Source organism: Lynx canadensis, chromosome B4, assembly GCF_007474595.2.
Source record: "Lynx canadensis isolate LIC74 chromosome B4, mLynCan4.pri.v2, whole genome shotgun sequence".
Taxonomy (NCBI): Eukaryota; Metazoa; Chordata; class Mammalia; order Carnivora; family Felidae; genus Lynx; species Lynx canadensis.
In genome coordinates, this window is record NC_044309.1 from 51166726 (window position 1) to 51190275 (window position 23550).

The 23550-nt window shown below is 35.9% G+C and overlaps 1 protein-coding gene across 4 annotated transcripts in view; it reads left to right on the forward strand.

Moving 5' to 3' along the window:
• The window catches only part of PIK3C2G (phosphatidylinositol-4-phosphate 3-kinase catalytic subunit type 2 gamma), a 358133-nt gene that overhangs the window by 60106 nt on the left and 274477 nt on the right, over positions 1-23550 (forward strand). For all 4 annotated transcript variants that reach the window (XM_030322152.1, XM_030322155.1, XM_030322154.1 and 1 more), the window contains exons 6-8: positions 138-240; positions 5774-5844; positions 14456-14519. In XM_030322152.1, the coding sequence (XP_030178012.1) occupies positions 138-240; positions 5774-5844; positions 14456-14519 (238 nt within the window). The remainder of the gene's footprint in view (positions 1-137; positions 241-5773; positions 5845-14455; positions 14520-23550) is intronic.

Sequence of the window (23550 nt, forward strand, 5' to 3'; positions counted from 1 at the left end):
ATATAGGACTAGGATATATATAAAATTTTACCAGACTAAGTTCCAAAAAAATGAAAAGAAACAAAGTCAGAGAGGAAAATAATACACTTGGGAGTATTCTGGAGGAAATGACTGTATTCATTTTTTTTCTTCTTCAGTGATTACTCTTTGGGGAGCCACAAAATATTTCAGAAAGATAAATCTGTTATTCAACTTACTCTTCATAAAAATGGGAAAGTTCCAGGAAAATTATCTCGAAAGGTAAGATTTTTTTAGCGTTGGTTTGAATTTTCAAGCTGATCATTTTAAGGACAATATTCCTATGTTTATGGATGGTTGCCAGTTTGGAATTACATAGCTTAATGAATACATGTTCATTTGAGTATGTTTACTGAAACATAATAAAATATTTATCTAAATGCCTGTTAACAATTCGAACTGAAGCAATTACATGAACACATTACTGCAACCCTCGTATAATAGTAAATCAATTGGTCTCTTGGAAAAATAATTTATGAGAAACTTATTAAGGTTATTATATTCATACTATCCAGGAAGCCACTAGGAAGTGAACAGAGTAAAAAATGTGAGGGGGAAGCCATTGAAGGAAGAAAAATAACTTGTTCTATTTGAAGATTGTTTGTCGGTATCAACACAATTTAAATCAAGACAGATTAATATTCATAATATATATAATAAAACTACCTAGAAAGGGATTACTGTGCTTTAATGACACAATTCCATGCTGTTAGATATGAATTTTATTCCCTATGTGATGTCTTGAGTTATTTCAAACCCAAATTGCACAGTATGCAATGAACTTTGATATTTTGGCAGCTTTATCTGTAGAATCTTCCAATTACCTGCTTTAAGCAAAAATCCCATCACCCTGTCATTTACATCAGATAACAGATTTCCAGTGCATGACTTTTTTTTTTCCTAGTCTGAGGTGTTTCATCATAAAAAGTGTCAGGTGGTGCATTAGGTTGCAGTGTATCTATGTGGAATATAACATAATGAGGCCAAAAGAGAGTTGTTTAGAAAAATCTTTTGGAACTGGTACTCAACTCAGCCAGTGTTGACAGCTCCAGGGTTATGCATCTGAAATCTCCACAGAGAAACATTATAAAGTACAACTAATACTCTCAATATTAATAAACATAAGAGTCTTCAAATTGTCCTCAATGTTTTGAAAAAGCTAAAATCATCATGTTTCATTTCAACATGGGGGAAGAAGTGAAAATATATGATTAGAATTTCTACTCTCCTTGAGAACTTTCATGTTGCTAAAAAATAACTTATTTCATTGGTAGCAATTCACAAATCACTAACATTTCAATTTCATGTAAATTAAGGTTTATATTTAAATCCATTTAACACCACTACTCGAATACAATGTATGCTGACATATATTTTAAGTCTGGGACTTTATTTAATCTTCACAATAATTCTATGTGGCAAATACTATTAAAAATAAAGAAACTGAATCACAAGGAACTCCATGGCCGTGCCCAGATCATATTCATTGAACTGGTAAGCAGAGGAGCTTGGATTTGAGCCCAGTCAGTTTCCACAGCCCATACTTTATGTTATCAACCTACATGACAAGTATACTTGGGATGTGTATATATATATATATATATATATATATATATATATATATATATATAGTTTTGTTTTCCATGGCTATATTCACTTACCTCAAAGTCTGGGACATGATAGGTGTTCCATGATGATTAACCATATTAAGTATATATTAGATGCCAAGTACTGTTATCAGTGCTTTATATGTATTTATTCACAATAAATCAAGAGCAAAAAAAAGTGATAATTACTATTATTTTCCTTTTTTTAAATAAAAGTACTGAAAATTCAGAAGAGTAAGGCTGTTCTCAGCCTAAAGTCTCATAGCAACTAAAGAAGGAGATGAAATTTGAGCACAGCTAGTCTAGTCATAGAGCTCACTATATCATAATTCCAGCCAATGTAATATCTATGGGCTGTTGTCATCATCATATCCAGGGACAAGAATATAGTCATTTCTGGGTGTGAAGTGTATAATTATCACTAGAAATTCCTGATTTTCAATGTCTCATTTGGATCATAGCAGGATTTAAGTTACATGGCTGCTTTTTTTATGCTTCAACTCACAAACTTTACTTCCTATAGTGAATATCACCATCTCTTGGTCAATTCAACAATTTACAGATAAAAAGTATAAATGCTTTTTCTCAACCACAACTTCTCCTACACTAACACTGTTATTTAAAAATAGATGGGGTGCCTGGGTGGCTCAGTTGGTTGAGCACCCGACTCGATTTCGGCTTAGGTCATGATTTCATGGTCCATGAGATGAAGCCCTGCATGGGGCTCTAAGCTGGCAGGACAGAGGCTGCTTGGGATTCTCTCTGTCTCTCTCTGTCTCTCTCTCTGTCTGTGTATGTGTGTGTGTGTGTGTGTGTGTGTGTGTGTGTGTTTCTGCCCCTCCCTCTCTTTCAAAATAAATAAACATTTAAAAATAGATAATATGCTTGATGACACAGAAGTTTATAATATATTCTCCATTTACTCACATATTAACTATATCACTGTGGTGTAGTAGGTTAGAGTACTGAACAAAATCAACAACATCCCAGACTTCAAAGGGCTTAGTGCACAGGGGATTCAACTGGCTCTGACTCTCAGTTAAAGAGCAGTGGTAGCCTCCACACAAACTATTAAAAAGGCATCCCATGTCTCTATTTGCCCCAAATACTGGTTCTTGAAGGATTTTTTAGCATCATATTTCAAAGAGAAGATATTACATCCTTATTAAAATCTATAAGGGTTTACTTTAAGATACTATGCAAGTACATTATATATAATCTAAAAACAATTGATTAATTCAACAAATATTTTTAAAAAATTTAGTGTTTATTTTTGAGAGAGAGAGAGAGACAGAGTGTGAGCAGGGGAGAGGCAGAAAGGGAGGGAGATACAGAATCTGAAGCAGGCTCCAGGCTCCAAGCTGTCAGCACAGAGCCTGACTTGGGGCTTGAATTTATGAACTCTGAGATCATGGCCTGAGCTGAAGTCAGATGCTTAACCAACTGAGCCACCCGGGTGTCCCAATTCAACATATATTTATTGAATATTTTTTACAGGCAATATTTAGTACTTGTCTTTGAGGGTCTTACATAGTGAATGAACAAGTTAGCGAACCTACTTAAAATACAGAATTATGTCTTAGGAAACATATACGTGCAGACAGATACTCATTTATTCATCAACTACCATATAGGCACTCTTCTAAATACTGGAGATACAAAGACAAACAAGACATTTCAGTACTTATTCTAGAATGCAGAGTTTTCATTCTGGTAAAGAAGACATACAATAAACAAATATACATTTAAAAGTCTGATAGAGATATGTGCTTCAAAAGAAAGAGACAACTATGCTTCTAAAGCCTGGAGTAAGAACACCTGACACAAATGAATCAGGGGTGGTAATCATTTCTATGTATAAATCCTAGAACATATAAACCTAGTTCTCCCCATAAATATAAATAAAGAGTGTTAAATTTGCTAACTTGGCATCTTGTTTAAAAACAGAGATTGCGGATCCATACTACCAAATTCAAATGTCTTCTCTTGGATAAATTATTATATTCACCCCACTTTCCTTGTTAAAAAATGTGAATAATAATATTTACCTAATATGATTATTATTGTAACTTAATTGAGAAATGTAAATGAAAGCTTAAAGCAGTGCCTGTGTCTAACTGGGACTACATAAGTATCAGTTATTAATGTCATAAAATTAGGGATGGCATTTTAGCTTTTTACCATTACAAACTCTATATAGTAAGGAGATACTGAATGTTCTTCTCTCTTGATCCTACTGTTTAAAGTGGTTTCAAAATTCTCTACAGTTTTCATAATTTTAGCTGTATAAAAACATTTATAAACAATTATATTTTCTTTCCAGTAAAACAACAGACAATGGCTTATTTCTTCTATATAATGCTAGGAACATTATGATAATTATCATTTCATTAAGTTTATTGACACTATTGCCTTTCAGTAGATACTTTTAGAGTTCTCTAATTGTACAAGGCACATTGTACTATTCAATTCATCTCAGATGCCTTTCCTATTTTAAAATTGCTTGTGTTATACAGAAATATGGTAATTTAATTCTTGTTCCATGAGATTATTCATAAAATAGTTTGACAGTCCATATAAATCTTACTAAATTTCAAAATTTTACAATCTCCATCTTGACTAGATGTGTATAATTGAGTCTTTAAAAAAATGTTCTCTTTATGTCTCTCAAATTTGATAAGTATTTTCAACATTGTTGACATTAATCATAAAATCAAATTTCATTTTAGCTCAAGGAAACTCACAGAACACAGAGAGCAGATTTTTGTATGAAAAAGGAGAAAAAAGAAACCTTAACTTTTTCCTTAAGATGAAGGTATGCCTTCAGCTTTGGAGAAAAGTAAAGTGTATGATATATTCCATGGACAACTGCTCAAGACTGTTCTCTAGACTTTTGAGCTCCCTTAAATAAGAACAAAACAAAACAAAACAAAACTTTCCTTGTAAGTGACAATATGACAAAGGCCAATTTCTCCCCCAAAGGCATCTCTGGAAGCCAAGTAAAGTGGTTTTAAAAAGAATATGATTATGCTATACAGAAAGATGCAAATAAGTCATTATTTATATGCTTGTTTTTGTTGTTTTAACTTCTGAAAGAAGTTTCTTTTCTTCTTCTGAAAGTTTTTGGGTTTTTTTTGTTTTGTTTTTTTTTTTTAGCGTGCATTCAAGGTATTGTATTACAGTTATGACGTTATTCTCTCCATGTAACAACTTCTTTCTTCCTCACAAAAGAGCCCAATAATACACTTTTGACCTTAGGCCATATAAAGGTTTTCCTTCTGATGTTTTCTGTCAGGAGCTCTAATAGGCAGTTCTAAAAATAGATTGTGTATTAACATCCAAGATTGCATGCACTCCAGGCATTAAGCTTTCAAACTTAACAGCTGTGTATAGTGAAAATGGTGCAATTATGGGGAAGTTATATTGCATTCTCCTTTGCAGAACTTGCACAGGATTTTCATGAATGCCTGTTGCAGAAGAGCTAATCAAGGAATTATGGTGTGAAAATGTGTGTGTGTGTGTGTGTGTGTGTGTGCACGCACGCATGTGTGTTTATGCGTATGGACCACAGGACTGATAGTTTATGATAAGTAGTTTCTGCTAATCTTGGGAGAAAACACATGCCTCCTGAAAACTCCTGGAATTTATAGTTGTCACTCATTAGCACACTTCAATGTTCACGAAATAGAAAGTTCTGTTACACTCACATTTGGGAGGCAAGGTGTGGTGAAGTTGAAAAATGGGAGCTCATTCTAGGCCTGCCAACTGATCTGGCAAGCTGTCAGGCCACACACTGCCATGGCATCCATAGCCTAAATGTCAAGAAAATGTGCATGTATGTGAGAGAACCAGTCTGCAAAACTGCCCTCTGCTAGAACTTAATGTTTGACCTTGGTGATGCCAGGATGCTTTTCTTCTGTCCTTGAAGTTTATCCTCTCCCAAAGCTCAGCTTTCTGATTCATTTTTGAAAAGAATGCTTATAGAGTTAAGAAGAGTCTTACAAAGTCTTTAAAACAAAGTATTAAAATGATGAATGAGGGTTATCAAAAGAGGTGAATAAAATGACAGCAGGAAGCCACAGACCTATTTTTATCTGGTACTCATTCCTATTCACTCTATAAATATTAATATATTCTGCTGTCTACAGCATGAAGATGACCACAGTCAGTTTTATCTGAACCAACTTCTAGAATTTATGCATATTTGGAAAATATCCAGGTAAGACATTTTATTTTGTTCCAAGACTACTTTCTGACCAAGTTCTCAAGTGCCAAATCACAATATTTTTCAGTTGACTGTAAAAACTGTCCTTTCGTTAGTACCGTGGAAGCTATTGTACTTTTAATAGATATCTCCCTTTGGCAAATTCTGTTAATAATTATCTATTCTTCACAGCTATTCAGATACATTTGAAGAGCGGCTAACACCTTCCAGAACAATCTAACATTCATTTTAAAATATCTCTGCTACCGGTTATTATGTTTTCAAGAATTTTTTTCCTCATTCATTTTGTGAATTTGCGTGTGCATGTGTCACTAAGCTCTTTGTATAACCGAATTTCCACACTTTGAAAGTCACCACATCCTGCTTTAAATTTTTCTTGAATTCCCTGAAAATAACTGGTATATCATAAACAGAGGAGCGTGAATTCAAACTGGAAAACTCAAATGACAGTAAATGAACATATCCTAACTGATTCTCATATCTAAATGTATGCGTGTATTATTTGAAAGAATAGACCCATCAGGAAGCTAGCCTGGGAGAAGATATCAGTGCTACAGTATGGGTTTATCTGAAATTAAAGTTGTTCTGAGCTGAATGAGCAAAAAATCGGGTATGGGAGGTATATATCATAATCTCCAAAGCAAAGCCTGATATAAAAAATATGAGTTAAAATCGTTTTTAGTGACTATTCATAATAGCTATCAATCACTTAGTGGAGTTATTGTACATTTTACATGCATTATCTCATCTAATTCTCCCTACAGCCCTGTGATAAGACACAAAATTTACTTCAGAATCAAAGAAACCCAAGTTCTGGAAGGTTAAATAACTTCCATAAGGCTATTCAGTTCATTAGTGGTAGGACAGAAATCAGGGCTGTGTGAAATTTGCAAAGACCCTATTCTTTTATTAAAACTATTCTGTCTTTCCCTGTATGCCTCTCTTTATTTCCCCCAAAATATTCATCCTCACACAACAAAATCACAGAATGGGTAGGACTACAGAGGACTTTGAATATATCCTAATCTAAACTTTTATTTTATAGCTAATTACATGGATTAGGTATAGGTTCCCATCAAAATGGCATATTAACAACAGCTGTAGTTTCCTCATTCCAAAATAAATTTATCCAAAAAAAAAAAAAAAACTTAGAGGAAAGCATCAAATCTGACAAATTCTTTAAAAAGTGGGAAATCCTTGGGAGACAAAGGACTGTTCTGAACTGGTTTGGTGGAGGACTGTCACTTGTATGTAGGTAGATGCTGTCTGGGGCACAGAGAGACAAGGGGAGGCTGTGAGAAGAAGGGGAGAGCAAGACAGTTTTCCTTCTCTTTCTGTCTTACCCTGCCATTGCCAGCCCCCTCACAGAAGTCTGGTGACCTTGACCATTGTGCAATACAAGCGTCCACGGAGTTAAATTCGGGTAACACAACAGCTCTGCCACCACAGAGACTGGAGGAACCCTGGCAGGCACAGACTAATCTCAAAATCTAATTCCTCCACCCCTTCCCTTTAACCCCCAGGGCATTGCTGCTTCTCCTCTGGTAAGGAAACTAAAACACAGAAAAGTTTAAAAGTTTGTCAACCATCATACAGATAATTAATGCCATATCCAGGACTAAAACCAAATGTCTAACACTCAGCACTTATTCCACTTAACTATTAATATTGTATACAACATTAAATTATATAAATATATTTTTTATTTTATATATAGTATTTATAGTATTGATACATATTATATATTTTTCACATATATAATAGCATTATATATGTGTGTATATATACATTTTATATATAATAACATTATATGTGTGTGTGTATATGTATATGTACACGTGTTATCCATTCATCCATTGATGGACATTTAGGTTGTTTCTATGTCTTGGCTATTGTGAATAATGCTGCAATGAACTTGGGAGTGCGGCTATCTCTTCAAGATAGTGATTTAATTTCCTTTGAATACTAGAAGTGGGGAATGCTGGATGATATGTTAGTTCTATTTTTTATTTTTTGAGGAAACTTCATACTGTTTTCCATAGTGGCTGAACCAATTTACATTCCCAACAGTACACCAGGGTTCGCTTTTCTGAATAGCCTTGACCAGAGTCTTTGTGATAATAGCCATTCTAAGGGGTGTGAGGGGATATTAATTGTGATTTTGATTTGCATTTCCCCATTTCTTTTCAGCCTTTGAGCTAAAGTCAAGTGTAGCATTTTCCTGATGATTAGTGATATTGTTTATGTACTTGTTATTCATGTGCTTGTTGGCCATTTGTATATATTTTTAAGGCAAATGTCTACTCAAGTCCTCTGCCCATTTTTTAAATCGGATTGATTTTTCACTATTGAGTTGTATGAGCTCCTTACACATTTTGGATATTAACCCCTTATCAGATATATGGATTGCAAATATTTCCTCCCATAAACTAGGTTGCCTTTTCATTTTATGCATTCTTTGCTGTTTTAGGTTTAAGATAGAGTGCAATTTCATTCTTTTGCATGAGAATATCCAGTTATCCCAAACTATTTATTGAAGAGACTATCCTTTCCCCACTTATTATTCTTGGCTCCTTGTCAAATATTACTTGACCATATATGTGTAGGTTTGTCTCTGGGCTCTCAAGACTATTCAATTCATCTATGTGTCTGTTTTTATATCAGTGTCATAATACTTCTGATTCCCAAATCTTTGTGATATAATTTGAAGTCAGGAAGTGTAATGCCTCCAGATTTGTTCTTTCTCAGGATTGCTTTGGCTCTGCCGGATATTTTGTGGTTATATATTAATTTTAGGATTATTTTTCTTATTTCTGTGAAGAATAGCACTGGAGCTTTGACAAAATTATATTGAATAGGGATGTCTGGCTAGCTCAGTTGGTAGAGCATGCTACTCTTGATCTCAGGGTAGTGAGTTCAAGCTTCATGTTGGGTATAGAGCTTACTTAAAAAAAATAAATTGAATCTATAGATGGCTGTGGGTAGTATGAACATTTTAACAATAGTAACTTTTCTGATATAAAAACTTGGATGCCATTCTATTTATGTGTTTTGATTTCTTTCATCAATGTCTCATAGCTTTCAGGGTATAGCTCTTTCACTTCCTTGGTTAAATTTTATTCCTGAGGTTTTTTTTGGTTTTGTTTTTGTTTTGATGCTATTGTAAGTAAAGCTTTTTTATTTTTCAAAACTTTCATTGTTAGTGTATAGAAACTCAACTGATTTGTATGTATTTATCTTGCATCCTGAAACTTTATAGAATTCATTCATTAGTTCTAACAGTATTTTGGTGGAATCTTCAGAATTTTCTTTATGCAAGACTGTACCATCATCAAACAGACACAGTTTTACTTCTCCCTTTGAGATTGAATGCCTGTTATTTCATTTTCTTGCCTGATTACTGTAAGACTTCTAGTACTATGTTGAATAGGTGGAGTGAGAGTGGGAACACTTATCTTGTTCCTGTTCTTAGAGGAAGTATTTTCTAAAATTTTTTTAATGTTTATTTGATTTTTGAGAGACAGAGAGAGACAGAGCATGAGTGGAGGAGGGGCAGAGAGAGAGAGGGAGACAGAATGTGAAGCAGTCTCCAGGCTCTGAGGTGTCAGCACAGAGCCCGACACAGGGCTCAAACTCACAAACTGTGAGATCATGACCTGAGCCAAAATTGGATGCTTAACCAACTGAGCTACCCAGCCACCCCTGAAAGGAAGTACTTTCAACCTCTCACCATGGGGTATGATGATAGCTGTGGGTTGTCATATGTACACTTTATTATGTTGAGATGTGTTCCTTCTATACCCAATTTGTTGAAAGTTTTCATAATGAGAGGATGTTACATTTTTTCAAATGCTTTTTCTGCTTCTATTGAGATGATCAATGATTTATTTATGTGCTTTATTAAATTTATTGATTTGTGTAGTTGAATCATCCTTGCATCCCAGGGACAAATTTTACTTGGTCATGGGGTATATAATACTTTTACTATGCTGTTGAATTTGGTTTCCAAGTATTTTGTTGAGAATTTTTGCATCTATAATCTTCAGGGATATTGGCTCATAGTTTTCTTTTTCTGTATTGTCCTTATCTGGCTTTGGCATCAGGGTAATTCTAACTTCATATAATGAGTTTGGGAGTGTCCCTACCTCTTCATGTTCTTGGAAGAGTTTGACAAGAACTGGCATTAATTTTTATTTAAATATTTGGTAGGATTTACCCATGAAGCTATCTGCTCCTGAATTTTTCTTTGTTGGGTGGTTTTTAATTACTGATTTAATCTTCTTATTATTGGTCTATTTGGATTTTCTATTTCTTCCTGATTCAGTTTTGGGAGGTCGTATTTTTTAGGAATTTGTTCACTTCTTCCAGGTTGTCCAATTTTTTTAGCATATAATTGTTCATAATAGTCTCTTTTGATCCTTCTTTGTTTCTTGTAACAGCTTTTAAAGTCTACTTTGTGTAATATAAGTACAGCTACCTCTACTATCTTTTGGTCTCTATTATACATGAAGTACCTTTTTCCATCCCTTCACTATGAATATATGTATGCTCTACAAGCTGAAGGGAATCTCTTGCAGGCAGTATATTTGTCTTTTTTCATCCATTCAGCTACTAGCTGTCCTTTGACTGAAAAACTTTACATTTAAAATAATAATTGATAGTTAATGACTCACTATTGCCATCTTGTTAATTGTTTTGTTTTGTAGCCTTTCTTTCTGTCTGTCTTCTTCTTTCTTTTTTTCTTTCTTCTTTCTTTCTTTTTCTGTTCCTTTCTCTCTTCCTGAATTGATGATTGGCCATAGTAGTATACTTTAATTTCTTCTCTTTACCTTTGCATATCTGTGATAGGTTTTTGTTTTGTGGTTACTCTGAGGTTTACTTGAAATATCTTATAACAGTCTTTTAAGCCGATAGCAATTTAACCTCATTTGCATAAAAACTCTACGTTTTACTCTGTCCTAACATTTTATGCTTTTGATGTCAGAATTTATACCTCTTTGTATTATATATCCATTGACAATATGAAACTTTAGCTATTTTTAATATTTTTCCTTAATCTCTATACTAGAGTTAAGTAATTGACACATCATTATTACTATATTAGACTATATACTTATCTTTCCAGTAAAGCGTGTTGTATATTTTCATGTTTTCCTGTTACTAATTAGCATCTTTTCATTTCAGCTTGAGGAACTAGCATTTTTTCTAAGGCATGCCTTGTGCTTAAGAACTCCTTTCCTTTGTTTGTGACAGTTTTTATTTCACCTTCATTTCTGAAGGACAATTGTGTTGGGTAAAGTATTCTTAGTTGGCAGGGGTCTTTCTTGTTTTGTTTTGTTTTGTTTTTTCTTTCAGCAACTTACACTTATCATCCTACTCTCCTAGTTTGTTGGATTTCTGCTGAGAAATCCACTGATAGCTTTATGGTGATTCTTTTATGAGGAAAAATTATTCTCTCTTGCTGCTTTTGAAATTTTCCCTTTGTATTTGATTTTAGACCATTTTATTTTGTTATGTGTCTTGGAGTAGATCATTTTGGATTGAAATTATAGGGTAACCTATTACTTCATAATGTCCTAATATCTCCCCAGGTTTGGGAAGTTCAAAAGCCATTATTTAACTAAGCTTTCAGCTCCTTTCTCTTATCTTCTTCTTTCAGGACTCCAATGACATGCACATGTTTTTCTTTATGGGGCCCCATGAATCCCATAGACTTTTGAAATTCCTTTTTTACTTTTTTTAATTTTGTTTTTGTTCTTCTGCTTAGGTAATTTCAAATAATCTGTCTTTGAGCTTACTGATTTTTTTCTTCTGCTTGGTCCCTTCTTCTGCTGAAGCTCTATATTGAATTCTTCAGTTCGGCCACTGTATTTCTTATCTCCAAAACTCTTGTTCTTTTTTTTTTTTACGTTTTCCATACCTTTATTGGACTTCTCATTGTGTTCTTACATTGTTTTGATGAGTTCATTAAATTGTCTTTCTGTGTTCTCTTATATTTCTCTGAGCATCTTTAGAATAATTATTTTGAATTTTTTGTCAGGCAATTCATGTGGCTCCATGTCTTTGGGGTCAGTTGCTTTAAGTTGACTGTGTTCCTTTGGTGGTGTCATATTTCCCTGACTCTTTATGATCCCTGGAGCCTTGCCCAGATGTCTGGGCCTGGGAAGAAGCAGTCACATCTTCCAGACTTTATAGGCTGACCTCAGTACAGGATCTTCACCTGCAGGTGAGGCACACTGGAGCATGCTATGGCTGTGAGTCTAGTGGTGCAGGGCACCAAGTATACAGTCATGTGGAAGACCCAGGTCTGGTGAATGTGATGTCTCCTCAGCTCAGGCCACTGGGGCCTACAACATCTTTAACAAGTGCTGTTGGCATCTTCAGTGGTGTTTCTGGGTCCAGCAGCTAGGGCCCAGGGTAGGCAATGGTTGTTGCTAGAGTTGGTGGCATGCACACATAGAATTTGGGTGTCAGCTGCAAGTGCCTGTGTAGTGGCAGGAACTGGTTGCAGACATACATATAGTAAGGGGGAGGGCAGGGCTGGCAGCAAGGGCTACGACTAACTGAGGGTGCACTGGCACTGTGGGGCCCTGGATGTTGGTATGCACTCCTGTGGCTGCAGTCTCACCTTGGTCATGTGCACAGCAATGAAGGCTATTATGGGATTCAGGCTGGTTAGATACAGGTACACAGCTGGAGTGGCTGGTTGCAAGCAAGCCCAACAGTGTAGGCCAGTCACAGGAAACAGGGCCAGAACCAGGCCCACAAGCATCTGTGGGGGTCCTGGCAATTGGTGTGCATTCCTGTGCCTGCAGCGTCTCCCTAAAACATGTGCATGGCAGTGAAGGCCAGTACAGAAACCAGGCCAAGGGCTTGCAGGTGCACACCTTGGGAACCAGCTGCCAGTGAGCCTTAGGGTGGCAGTGGGTAGGAAAGGGAGCTGGGAGGGACTCAAGCAGCTGCTGTTTGTGAATATGAATACCTGTGTGTGTGATAGGGGGAGGGAAACAGTGAAATCTGCCTGCGGCTCTGCAGCTGCTGTGTTGGCTGTTGATTTCTCCAGTGGTGAAAGGTACTGGGGCCCTCTGCAGTGCAGGTCACTGGGAACCATAGTAACTCCCCCTACACTGCTGATGCTGGCAGCCCCTTCTTCCTTTGTCCTGGCCGTCTTTACATATCTCAGCTTTGCTGGTCTCTGGGTAGGGTAAAATCAATGCAGGTCCTTCTTGCAGTGTCCCAAAAGGCTGGGGGAAGCTGCTGGCTCACCTACTGTCCCTTTCCCAGCAAGGGGATTTCCCTATGGACAGTGAGCAGTGCTGGCCTGCAGGATGAGATGATGCAGGCAAAATGAAAGTGCCCTCCCATTTTTGTGTGGTTATTCTCAGGGTTTCTTGTTCTACAGTGTTGTCAAAGTTTCTTGCAAGGATTCCTAAGCTCTCCCAGAGCTGTTTTCGTTCATAGATAGTTGTCTAATTGTGAGAATACAGAGACTGGGATCTCGTACTTTGCCATCTTGGAGACCTCCAAGTTGGAGACCTCCAAGACTGCTCTCTGTAATACAATGCTATTCTGCCTTCCCTCCTCAGACTACTTTATGGTGCCATTAAAAGATCACACACTAGATGGCAGGAGCTCTATTTTCAGTTTCACTCTTCCCTGACTTAACTTCCTCTTAGAAGTTGGGCAAATCATATACCTTCATTAGTTTCCAGGGTTTTTTCTATAAAATAAATATAATGCTTAACAGCAAGGTGCTGAGGGTATATATTCTTGAGGGTCTTTTAAGTTTTGGGGTCATATTTTATATAAAAACCCTCCCTTCAATAGCCAAATCTTTCACTATTCTTTTCCTATACCTCCACTGATTTTTTACATGGTCAATGCGTTTTGTCTTTGAACTGTCAGATTTAATCCAACTGAAGTGATGATTTAATAAAGGCTGAGAAGGCAGTTATTGTAAAATACATTGGTGTGTCTTTAACACTTTTTGTGTTGTATGATTTGTTCAATTCAGCGGTTTTCAGGAAGAGAAATAGGAAGAGAAAGTCATGATGTTTGGAAAATAATTTTGATTAGTGAAGTAAGAAGAACCTCTGCTCATCTCACATGTATTCCACCTAAACATAGATAAGGTTGGAGAAATAAGGGAAGCTTAGGGCAAAAAGATACAGAGGTTTGATGCCAAAGACAGCCTTATCTATTATAAATATATGTCATTAATTCTGAGAGCAATTCTCTACAAGTGTTTGCATATTTAACAATTCTTGATGTTAGTATTTGTCATTATCTGCTCATAAATCCTTTCATAACTTACATTTTGAAGTAAGAATAGTTTGATATTATGAACAGTCTTTGAGAGGTTTGGTTAATTTGTCATGGATTTCTTTGGAGTTCTAAAGTTTTCAGATATGTCTGTAGGCTATCAAGTTACACAAAGTTTATAAACATCCTTCCGAAATGGTTTTTAAAACCGTGTCAGTAGCAATCCTTTTTAAGCCATGTCTGCTATAGAATCATGGACAAAACAGAACTTATGATAAATATGCTAAAGTTAATATAAGTTTTCTTACCCACTTTTAGACAAAGTCATTTTTTTTCTTTCCAGACAGTGCCTCTCAACAGTAATCAAAAAATATGACTTCCACCTGAAATGCCTATTGAAAACCCAGGTATTAACTTTTGTTACTTCATCTATCAATTCAATAAGTATTTATTAACCATAAAAAAATTTTGCAATTTTCTGAAGACACTAAGATGAATAAAGTAGAATGTCAATATCTGAGCAGCTTTCATTCTATTGTGGCAAAACACACAAGTAAATAGATATGTATGAATAAAGTGTCATAGGTATTGTGAATGTGAAAGACCTATGTGTATACAGGACACAAAAGAAAGTTATCAATTTTACCTATTTGATCTGAATGTTGAAAAATGAGTATGCCAACTAAGGCACATGGTGAAAGAAGGTGGGGAGTGGGGATAACTTTTAGTGAAAAACAACATAAAGAGAAGCAGTTAGGAAAAGCCTAGAATGATTAGAAAACTGTATGAAATTTGGAATGGCTACAACTAGGGTTCAGTTTGAGAGACTGGAAAGAGACCAGATGAAAGGGGCAAACAGGGGCCAACTTATGTAGGATCCTAAGGACACTTTATGGACAATTTAAGGATTTTCTAATTTATCAGCTGATGACATAGAGCCATTATGCAAGGCAATAGAATGACAGATGGGTGACTAGAGGAGCACTTCATTAGCCCAAAGAGATGATAAGGGTATTGACAAAACTCTACAATAGTGGTGGTCAGGAGGGGACAAATTCATAATATGTGAAAATGTGCAATGTATATGATTTGGTGAAAGACTATGAGTAAAACAAAAGAAGAGGGTGTCTAGAATACCTCCACATTCCTGGCTGCCAACCAACTACATAGAGACATCAGTTTACTAAAATAGCAGAAAGAAGAAGCTAGCTTGGCAGGGAAATATGATGGACTTAGCCCAAGATTACTGAAATTTGGTCACCAACTGGGCATCAAAGTTGTGGTCACCATTAGGCAGACCATATCTTATAGCTTATTCTTCCAGGGAAGGGTTAAATCTTCCACAGATAAAACATGCTGTGATTATAGAAAATTGTGTAAATATAGTGTTTTAAAACAAGTGAGGATTTATTTTTCCATTAAATAATTGACTCCTGATATATATGAAAAGATAAAGAGCCTAAGTAACTATTCCTAATATTAATTAACAGAAGATTCTGAAAATAATAAATACTTCTGGATAGATACCAAACTCATGTGAATTCCACATAAATATTTAAAGACATGATGATGACAAATACACAACTCATATTCCCTCCCAAAATGTAATCCTATCACTCTAATTCCATTTTTCTTTCTTGAGTCTGGCTTAAATATATAAGTTTAAAATGTGAAATGTGAGGGGCGCCTGGGTGGCGCAGTCGGTTAAGCGTCTGACTTCAGCCAGGTCACGATCTCGCGGTCCGTGAGTTTGAGCCCCGCGTCAGGCTTTGGGCTGATGGCTCAGAGCCTGGAGCCTGTTTCTGATTCTGTGTCTCCCTCTCTCTCTGCCCCTCCCCCGTTCATGCTCTGTCTCTCTCTGTCCCAAAAATAAATAAACATTGAAAAAAAAAATTAAAAAAAAATAAAATAAAATAAAATAAAATAAAATGTGAAATGTGAAAGAAATTCACAGAAGATTGGTTTGAGTCTCATAAAAGTGTCATAATTAGTACTTCTTTCAGCTTGATTCTTCACCTTTGTGATAGTCATTCTTTTGAGTGTAGAATTTGAAATTTACCAGGTATACAAGGCAGACGAAGACTTCATTCCTAGATCATTTATGTCTCTTGACTATATATAGATATACTTTTGAGGTTATGATAGCCTACTTATGATGACTGGTAATTATATAAATGTCTCAGTAGTGCTCATGTATCACAGATGCCTTTTTATACATACACACATGCACACAAATTGTTGAGAATCTGTAAAGTTCTTAATTTCCAAGAAGTTTCTAACTCTTATACAAAGCCTCCAATATTTCCACTTTGAAAGAATCCATTGATTATTGTAAATTTTTTCAGTATGACTTGAAAGTTGGCAAAACATCAAATAATTACTGTCTTTACATTAACACAGGCAAATAGTTATCATCACCCACATCTGACTTATCTTGTAAATAGGCCACAGTGTCTGTGATTTTCCAGATGAACTCCTTCCAAAACAATGGTCTTTTTAAATGTGATTCTTCCTATGAGGCATCACTAGCAAATATCTGAGAAATGAGGACAGACTGCGGTACTTCTATTTATTTGACAACTGCATTAAGTAATATTTCATCAATGTCAAAAATAGTGCCAACATGAACAATGTTTTTTTATATTTCCCAAACTTGGATTATTAAACAATTTAAAAAAAAAAGGAAAACATGCAGGCTGAATAAATATGACACAGATATTATTGAATAATATGGGTAATTTAAATTTTCAAATATTTTCTTTCCCCAGCCATGGTCATTTAACATATTTTAGATTTGATTTATTTCACTTTTGGGGCCCTGATTATTATGTTTGCTAAGTAGCTAATTTTGTAAGCAATTTACATAGAACTTTTATTTTGGACATTTTATTCCTCTCTTCTATGCCACTAATATCCAGAAAGGTATGGAACGTTTTCTATATTCATTCTATATTCTGTGTTCATCTCTAATATTTCAGAGAAGTTAAGAATAAAAGAAAAAGAATTTCTCCCCTAAGGTATTACTTAATGCTTACTTAGCTTACTTAATGTTAATTAGTGAACTATTTATTCACTAGAATCAAGAGAAATAGAAATCTGGAGTGCCTGGGTGGCTCAGTTGGTTAAGCATGTGACTCGATTTCATCTCAGGTCATGATTTCACAGTTTGTGGGTTCAAGCCCCATGTCAGGCTCTGCACCAACAGTATGGAGCCTGCTTGGGATTCTCTCTCCCTCTCTCTCTGCCTCTCCCCTGCTGTCTCTCACTCTCTCTCAAAAAAAAAAAAAAAAAAAGAGACAGAGAAATAGAAAACAAAACCATACTCTGAAGTTGCTGATGATCTACTTGGAAAGAGAGCATATTCATAAATAATGTACATAGAGTGGTATATATACAAAGCAAAACAGTGTAAAACGAGATTTCAATCTAGGTGCAAGAGTCAACTTCTGATTCAAAGTTGCTTCTTCCTAGTAGCTTCTAATGCGCTGTCTCCAAAATTTTTATTACAGTGCCAAATAGGACCTTTTAACAAAGTTAGCAATCCTTATTACTGATGACAAGCTTATACTAGAATCTAATAACTGATGAACTAATTATAAACTGATAAATGTGGATTGAGAAAAATCTACTCATGCTTTAAAATATGGTTTGTCTTCATGAAACATCTGCTTGGTCTAAAAAGAGCTAAAAACCTCCAAACACTTTACCATCTAGCTCATGACACAGAAAGTGTACAAACTAGATAACCAGAATGGCACCTCTATTTTTCAGGTTTAAGTAACTAAATGAGTAACACAGAATAATAATTATCTCACACTTTCCCCTCCCTAAGACCTAAATCCAACTGTATTCAGTTTCTAGACAGAAGCTAAAAATTCCACGTGTAAGTAGAAATAAAGGGGGCACATAAGGATCTTCTGTATTTGGCTTTATTAGAACTGAAGCTCTTTTAGTAACAAGCAGACCTAATCCAAATTGTTGGATTTTTAGAAGTGCCAAATTCAAACATAATTTGTTTTTTAAATGCTTATTTATTTTTGAGAGAGAGAGGAAAAAGAGAGAATGCAAGTACATGAACGGGGGAGGGACAGAGAGAGGAAGACAGAGATTCCCAAGCGGGCTCCACACTGTCAGTGCAGAGCCCAACGTGAGGCTCGAACTCACGAACCATGAGATCATGACCTGAACGAAAATCAAGAGTCAGATGTTTAACCAACTGAGCCATCCAGGCACCCCTCAAACATAATTTAAACAGAGTGGCAGTAAGGACAGAATTTAGGTACAGAGACTCCAAAGTCAGATAGCAGTATATGCCAACCCTACACTAAAGAAAGTTTTTATTCAACTTTCTTAGAGTTCATATTATTCATCACTAGAGTGAATTTAATAAAATATAACAATGATATTTTTAAAATTAATAAAAAACATATGAGATATGTTTAATATAATATAGTGGCTGGAAGATAAAACGTGTTCAGGTAAAGATAAGTACAAGTGTCAGTTTAGTGCTATTAGAGTTATTATTTTTAAAGTTATATATTTTGGGGGGGCTGATTATCATAAGTTTTTATTGCTAAAGTAGAGGACTGAGTAGGATTCAGAAGAAAGAAGAAAAATGTCACAAAACCGATTTGTATTCAACATAGAATATAAGAAGTGAGAAAAGAACAAAAAATCGTAAGAAGAAAATAGGACAAAATGAATAGGTAACAAGAACCTGGTTAAAGGTTACAAAAGAAGAAGTCAAGGAGATGAAGGAGATAAAGTCAGGTCACAAGAAAAATAAAACACAATTGCAGAATTGGAAACTACCCTAGCAGAAATAAAGGGCATAGTGAAACTACTAAAAGTCAAACCTATTATGTATAGGACATTTTCAGACTTAAGGAAGCAAAAAATGAAAAACTGAAAATAGATCTCCAATAAGGAAAATAATCACTAGCCAACATAATTTGTATTCCAAGTGAGATCAAAAGCATTTGTCAAAGGAATAACATGATCTGACATTTTATTTGGGATGTGTGCAGTGAATTATATAATACATGAGGAACATTTAATAATACATATACAAACTAAAGAATAATACCTGAGCAGGCATTCTTATTAAACAGTAAGTTTAGGAACAAAATATTGCCGGTATCGTAGGATCTGCCTGTGTGCCACTTTATATCTCTTTTCTCTACATGAGAGGTATCCTTTGGTGAAAAGTATTTTGTAGGTTTTGTTTTCACCATTTTACCTTTTCACATTACCATCAAAGGATATCTATGCATTCATTAGAAATATACATTTTAGCTTTCCTTTTTAATGTCTCCATAAGTAGAATAAAACTGTATGTACTTTTTGAGCCATGTAACTTTTGTTCATTGTTTTTCAGATTTATCCACCTTGTTCTATGTGGTTTTGCTTTGTTTTCATTGATGTATGGTATTCAATTAGCTCAAAGAACCTCAATTTATTTATGTAATCCACTGCTGATGTACACCTCAGCTAATATCAAGAATTTCTCTAGGGTATATACCTAGGGTCATAGACACTTTTTAATAGGGTCACACATATTTCATAACAGATGAGAGTTCCCATTGCCCCATCTTCTCACCATGTGGTATAGTTCAACTTTTTAAATTTTTGCTTAAGTGGGGAGAGAGTTAAGATGTGGAGTAGGAGAAGGACCTTATGCTTGCCATGTCTCTTGAACACAGCTAGATAACTATCAAATAATTCTGAACACCCAGGAAATTGATCTGAGGAATGAGAGAACAAACTGTACAACTAGAAGGAAAAAGGAGGTCACATTGTGGAATGCAGGAGGTGTGGAGATACGATTTGGGGGAGAAAGGAATCACAGGTGCTGTGCAGGGAAGGGAGCCCTGATCATGGAGAGAGGGGAGAGAAGGAATGAGAGAGAAAGATAAAGCAGCATGCAGGGATTGCACAAGAAAAACACTTCCCCAAAACAATGCTGACTGGGAAAATGAGAGGGACTGATTATCGCAAGATTTTACAAGCAGCAGAGCTAAAAGTCTGAAGTTTTAGAAGTCTGTGCCATTGCCAGAGTCAAGCATGGCAGGCATAGGGGTCTCCTGTGCAGAATGAGGGCAGAGGCCCAGGAGTGGACAGCATGCTCTGAGGATCTCCTGGATCATTCTGGGAGAGACAGTTCCCCTTCTTGCAGTACATTTGGAAGAGGCAGCATTGCCTCTCGGGACAAAAGAGCTAGTGGGTGCCGCGGAGCTGCTTCATTCACTAGCATATAAGCAGAGACACCTGCTGAGGGCAGCTAACCTGGATGCTGGCTGTTTTGCTATGCTTTATCATAAATATCCAAGTCCCTGCCAGTCGTACAACTGCTTTTCTGAGAGAAACCATTATCAGCCACAAGGGAGTGAGACCCTCCCCTAGGGTATCAGCACAAGTCTGCCCCACACTAAGTCCCTAAAATCTGGAGTTTTGAAACCCAGCCACTCATCTGAGTTAAAACGGAGGAACAGTGCACCAACAGGCCTTCAGACAGATCAAACGTAGACAGGGTGAAGGCAGGGATCTGACACAAGCCTGGGTCACAAGGGGAGAGATTGTTCCCCCTTCTGTGAAGACCTCCTCAACAGCGGTGGGCACGAAATACCCTCCCTGGGGAAGAGAGTGGGCTGATGCCATTGTTTACCCCTCTTATCAGTACAGCAAACTTTAGGGAGCAGTACAGCACACACAGTGGAGGATTGAACCAGTTACTGCAAGACCTACCCCCTGGCACTCTGCAGGTGGCTTTTTTACTAGGGCAAGTCTGATTGAGATCCAGAGCAGCAGGGGGCCCCTCCCCAGAAGACGAGCACAAACCTCCCATATGCACCAGATCTACTGATCATAGAGTGCTGCAAAGCTTCAGCTCTAGTGGAAACGGGACCAGGCACACGTTTTCCTGATACACAAAAGATAGAGTCCTAGAGAAAATTCCAAGATGGAGGAATTCATCCCAAAAGAAAGAACAAGAACATATCATGGCCAGGGAGTTAATCAAAACAGATATAAGTATTATGTTGGAACCAGAATTTAAAGCAATAATCATAAAATACTAGCTGGTCTTGAGAAACAGAAGAAACCAGAGAGACCCTTTACTGCAGTGATAAAAGACCTAAAAACTAGTTAGCCAAAATAAAAAGTGCTGTAACTGGGATGCAAAACCAAAAGTGCTATAACTGGGATGCAAAACCGACTGGCTTAGTGACTCCAAGGATGGAAGAAGCAGAGGAACAAATAAGTGATACAGAAGATAAAATTATGGAAAATAATGAATCTGAAAAGAAGAGATTAAGAAAAATTATGGATTATGAATGTAGACTTAGAGAACTCAGTAACACCATAAAGCATAATAACATTCATATCATAGGAGTCCCAGAAGCAGAGGGGGGGAAAAAGGGGCAGAAAGTTTATTTGAGCAAATTATAGCTGAAAACTTCCCTAATCTGGGGAAAGAAACAGACATCCAAATCCAGGAGGCACAGAAAACTCCCATCAAAATCAACAAAACCAGCCAACACCAAAACATTTTGTAGTAAAATTTGCAAAATACTGAGGTAGGGAAAAACACCTGAAAGCAGCAAGGGAAAAGAAATCCCTAACCTACAAGGGAAGACAAATCAGGTGAACAGCAGATCTATCCACAGAAACTTGCCAGAAAGGAGTGGCATGATATATTCAACATACTAAATGGAAAAAATATACAGCCAAAAATGTTTTATCCAGCAAGACTGTCATTCAAAATATAAGGAGAGATAAAGAGTTTCCCAGAAAAACAAAAACTAAAGGAGTTCATGAACACTAAACAGCCCTGCAAGAAATATCTTTAAAGGAGACACTTTGGGTGGGAAAGAAAGATCAAAAGCAATAAAGCCTAGAAAAGAACAGAGAAAATCTCGAGAAACCACTTTACACTAAATGGCACTAAATTCATATCTATCAATAATCACTCTGACTGTAAATGGGCTAAATGCTCTAATCAAAAGACAAAGGGTATCAAAATGGCTAAAAAAAAAAAAACACACACACACACAAAAAAAACCCAAGACCCATCTGTATGCTGCCTACAAGAGACTCACTTAGACATAAAGACACCTATAGATTGAAAGTGAGGGCATGAAGAAACATTTATCATACTTATATGTTAAAAGAAGGCTGGAGTAGTAACACTTATATCAGACAAACTAGATTTTAAAGCAAAGACTATAAAAAGAGATGAAGAAGAGCACTATATCATAATAAAGGGGAATATCCAACAAGAGATATAACACTTGTAAATATTTATGCCCCCAAATTAAAACACCTAAATATATAAATCAATTAATAACAAACATAAAGGAAGTCATTGATAATAATACAACAATAGTTGGAGATTTTAACACCCCACTTACAGTAATGGACATATCATCTAAACAGAATATCAATAAAGAAACAATTGTTTTGACTCATACACTGGACCAGATGGGATTTAACAGATACATTCAGAACATTTCAACCTAAAGCAGCAGAATACACATTCTTTTCAAGTGCACATAGGAATAGGACATTCTCCAGAATAGATCCCATACTAGGTCACAAATCAGGCCTCAACAAATACAAAGAGATTAAGATCATACCATGCATATTTTCTGAACACAACACTATGAAACTTGAAGCCAACCACAAGAAAAAATTTGGAAAAACCACAAATACATGGAGGTTAAAAAACATGTTACTAAAGAATGAATAGGTCAACCAGAAAATTTAAGAACTTAAAAATTACATGGAAACAAATGAAAATGAAAACATGACAGTCCAGAATCTCTGGGATGCTGCAAAGGCCGTTGTAACAGGGAAGTGTATAGCAATACAGACCTACCTCAAGAAGCAAGAAAAGTGTCAAATACAAAACCTAACATTACACCTAAAGGAACTATAAAAGAAACAGTAAATAAAGCCTAAAGCCAACAGAAAAAAGGGAAATAATAAAGATTAGAGCAGAAATAAGTGATACAGAAACAAACAAACACCAGTAGAAGAGATCAAGGAAACTAAGAAATGGTTCTTTGAGAGGATTAATAAAATTGATAAACCCCTAACCAGACTTTTCAAAGAGAAAATGTACCCAAAAAATTAAAATCATGAATGACAGAAAAGAGATCACAACCAACACCACAGAAATACAAACAATAATAAGAGAACATTATGAAAAATTATATGCCAACAAATTGAGTAAACTGTAAGAAACAGAAAAATTCCCAGAAATATACAAAACTGAATACCAAAACTGAAACAAGAAGAAATGGAAAATTTGAACAGACCCACAATCAGCAGAGAAATTGAATCAGTAATCAAAAATCTCCCAACAAAAAAAAGTCCAGGGCCAAATGCCTTTACAGGGGAATTCTACCAATCATTTAAAGAAGAGTAAATACATGCTCT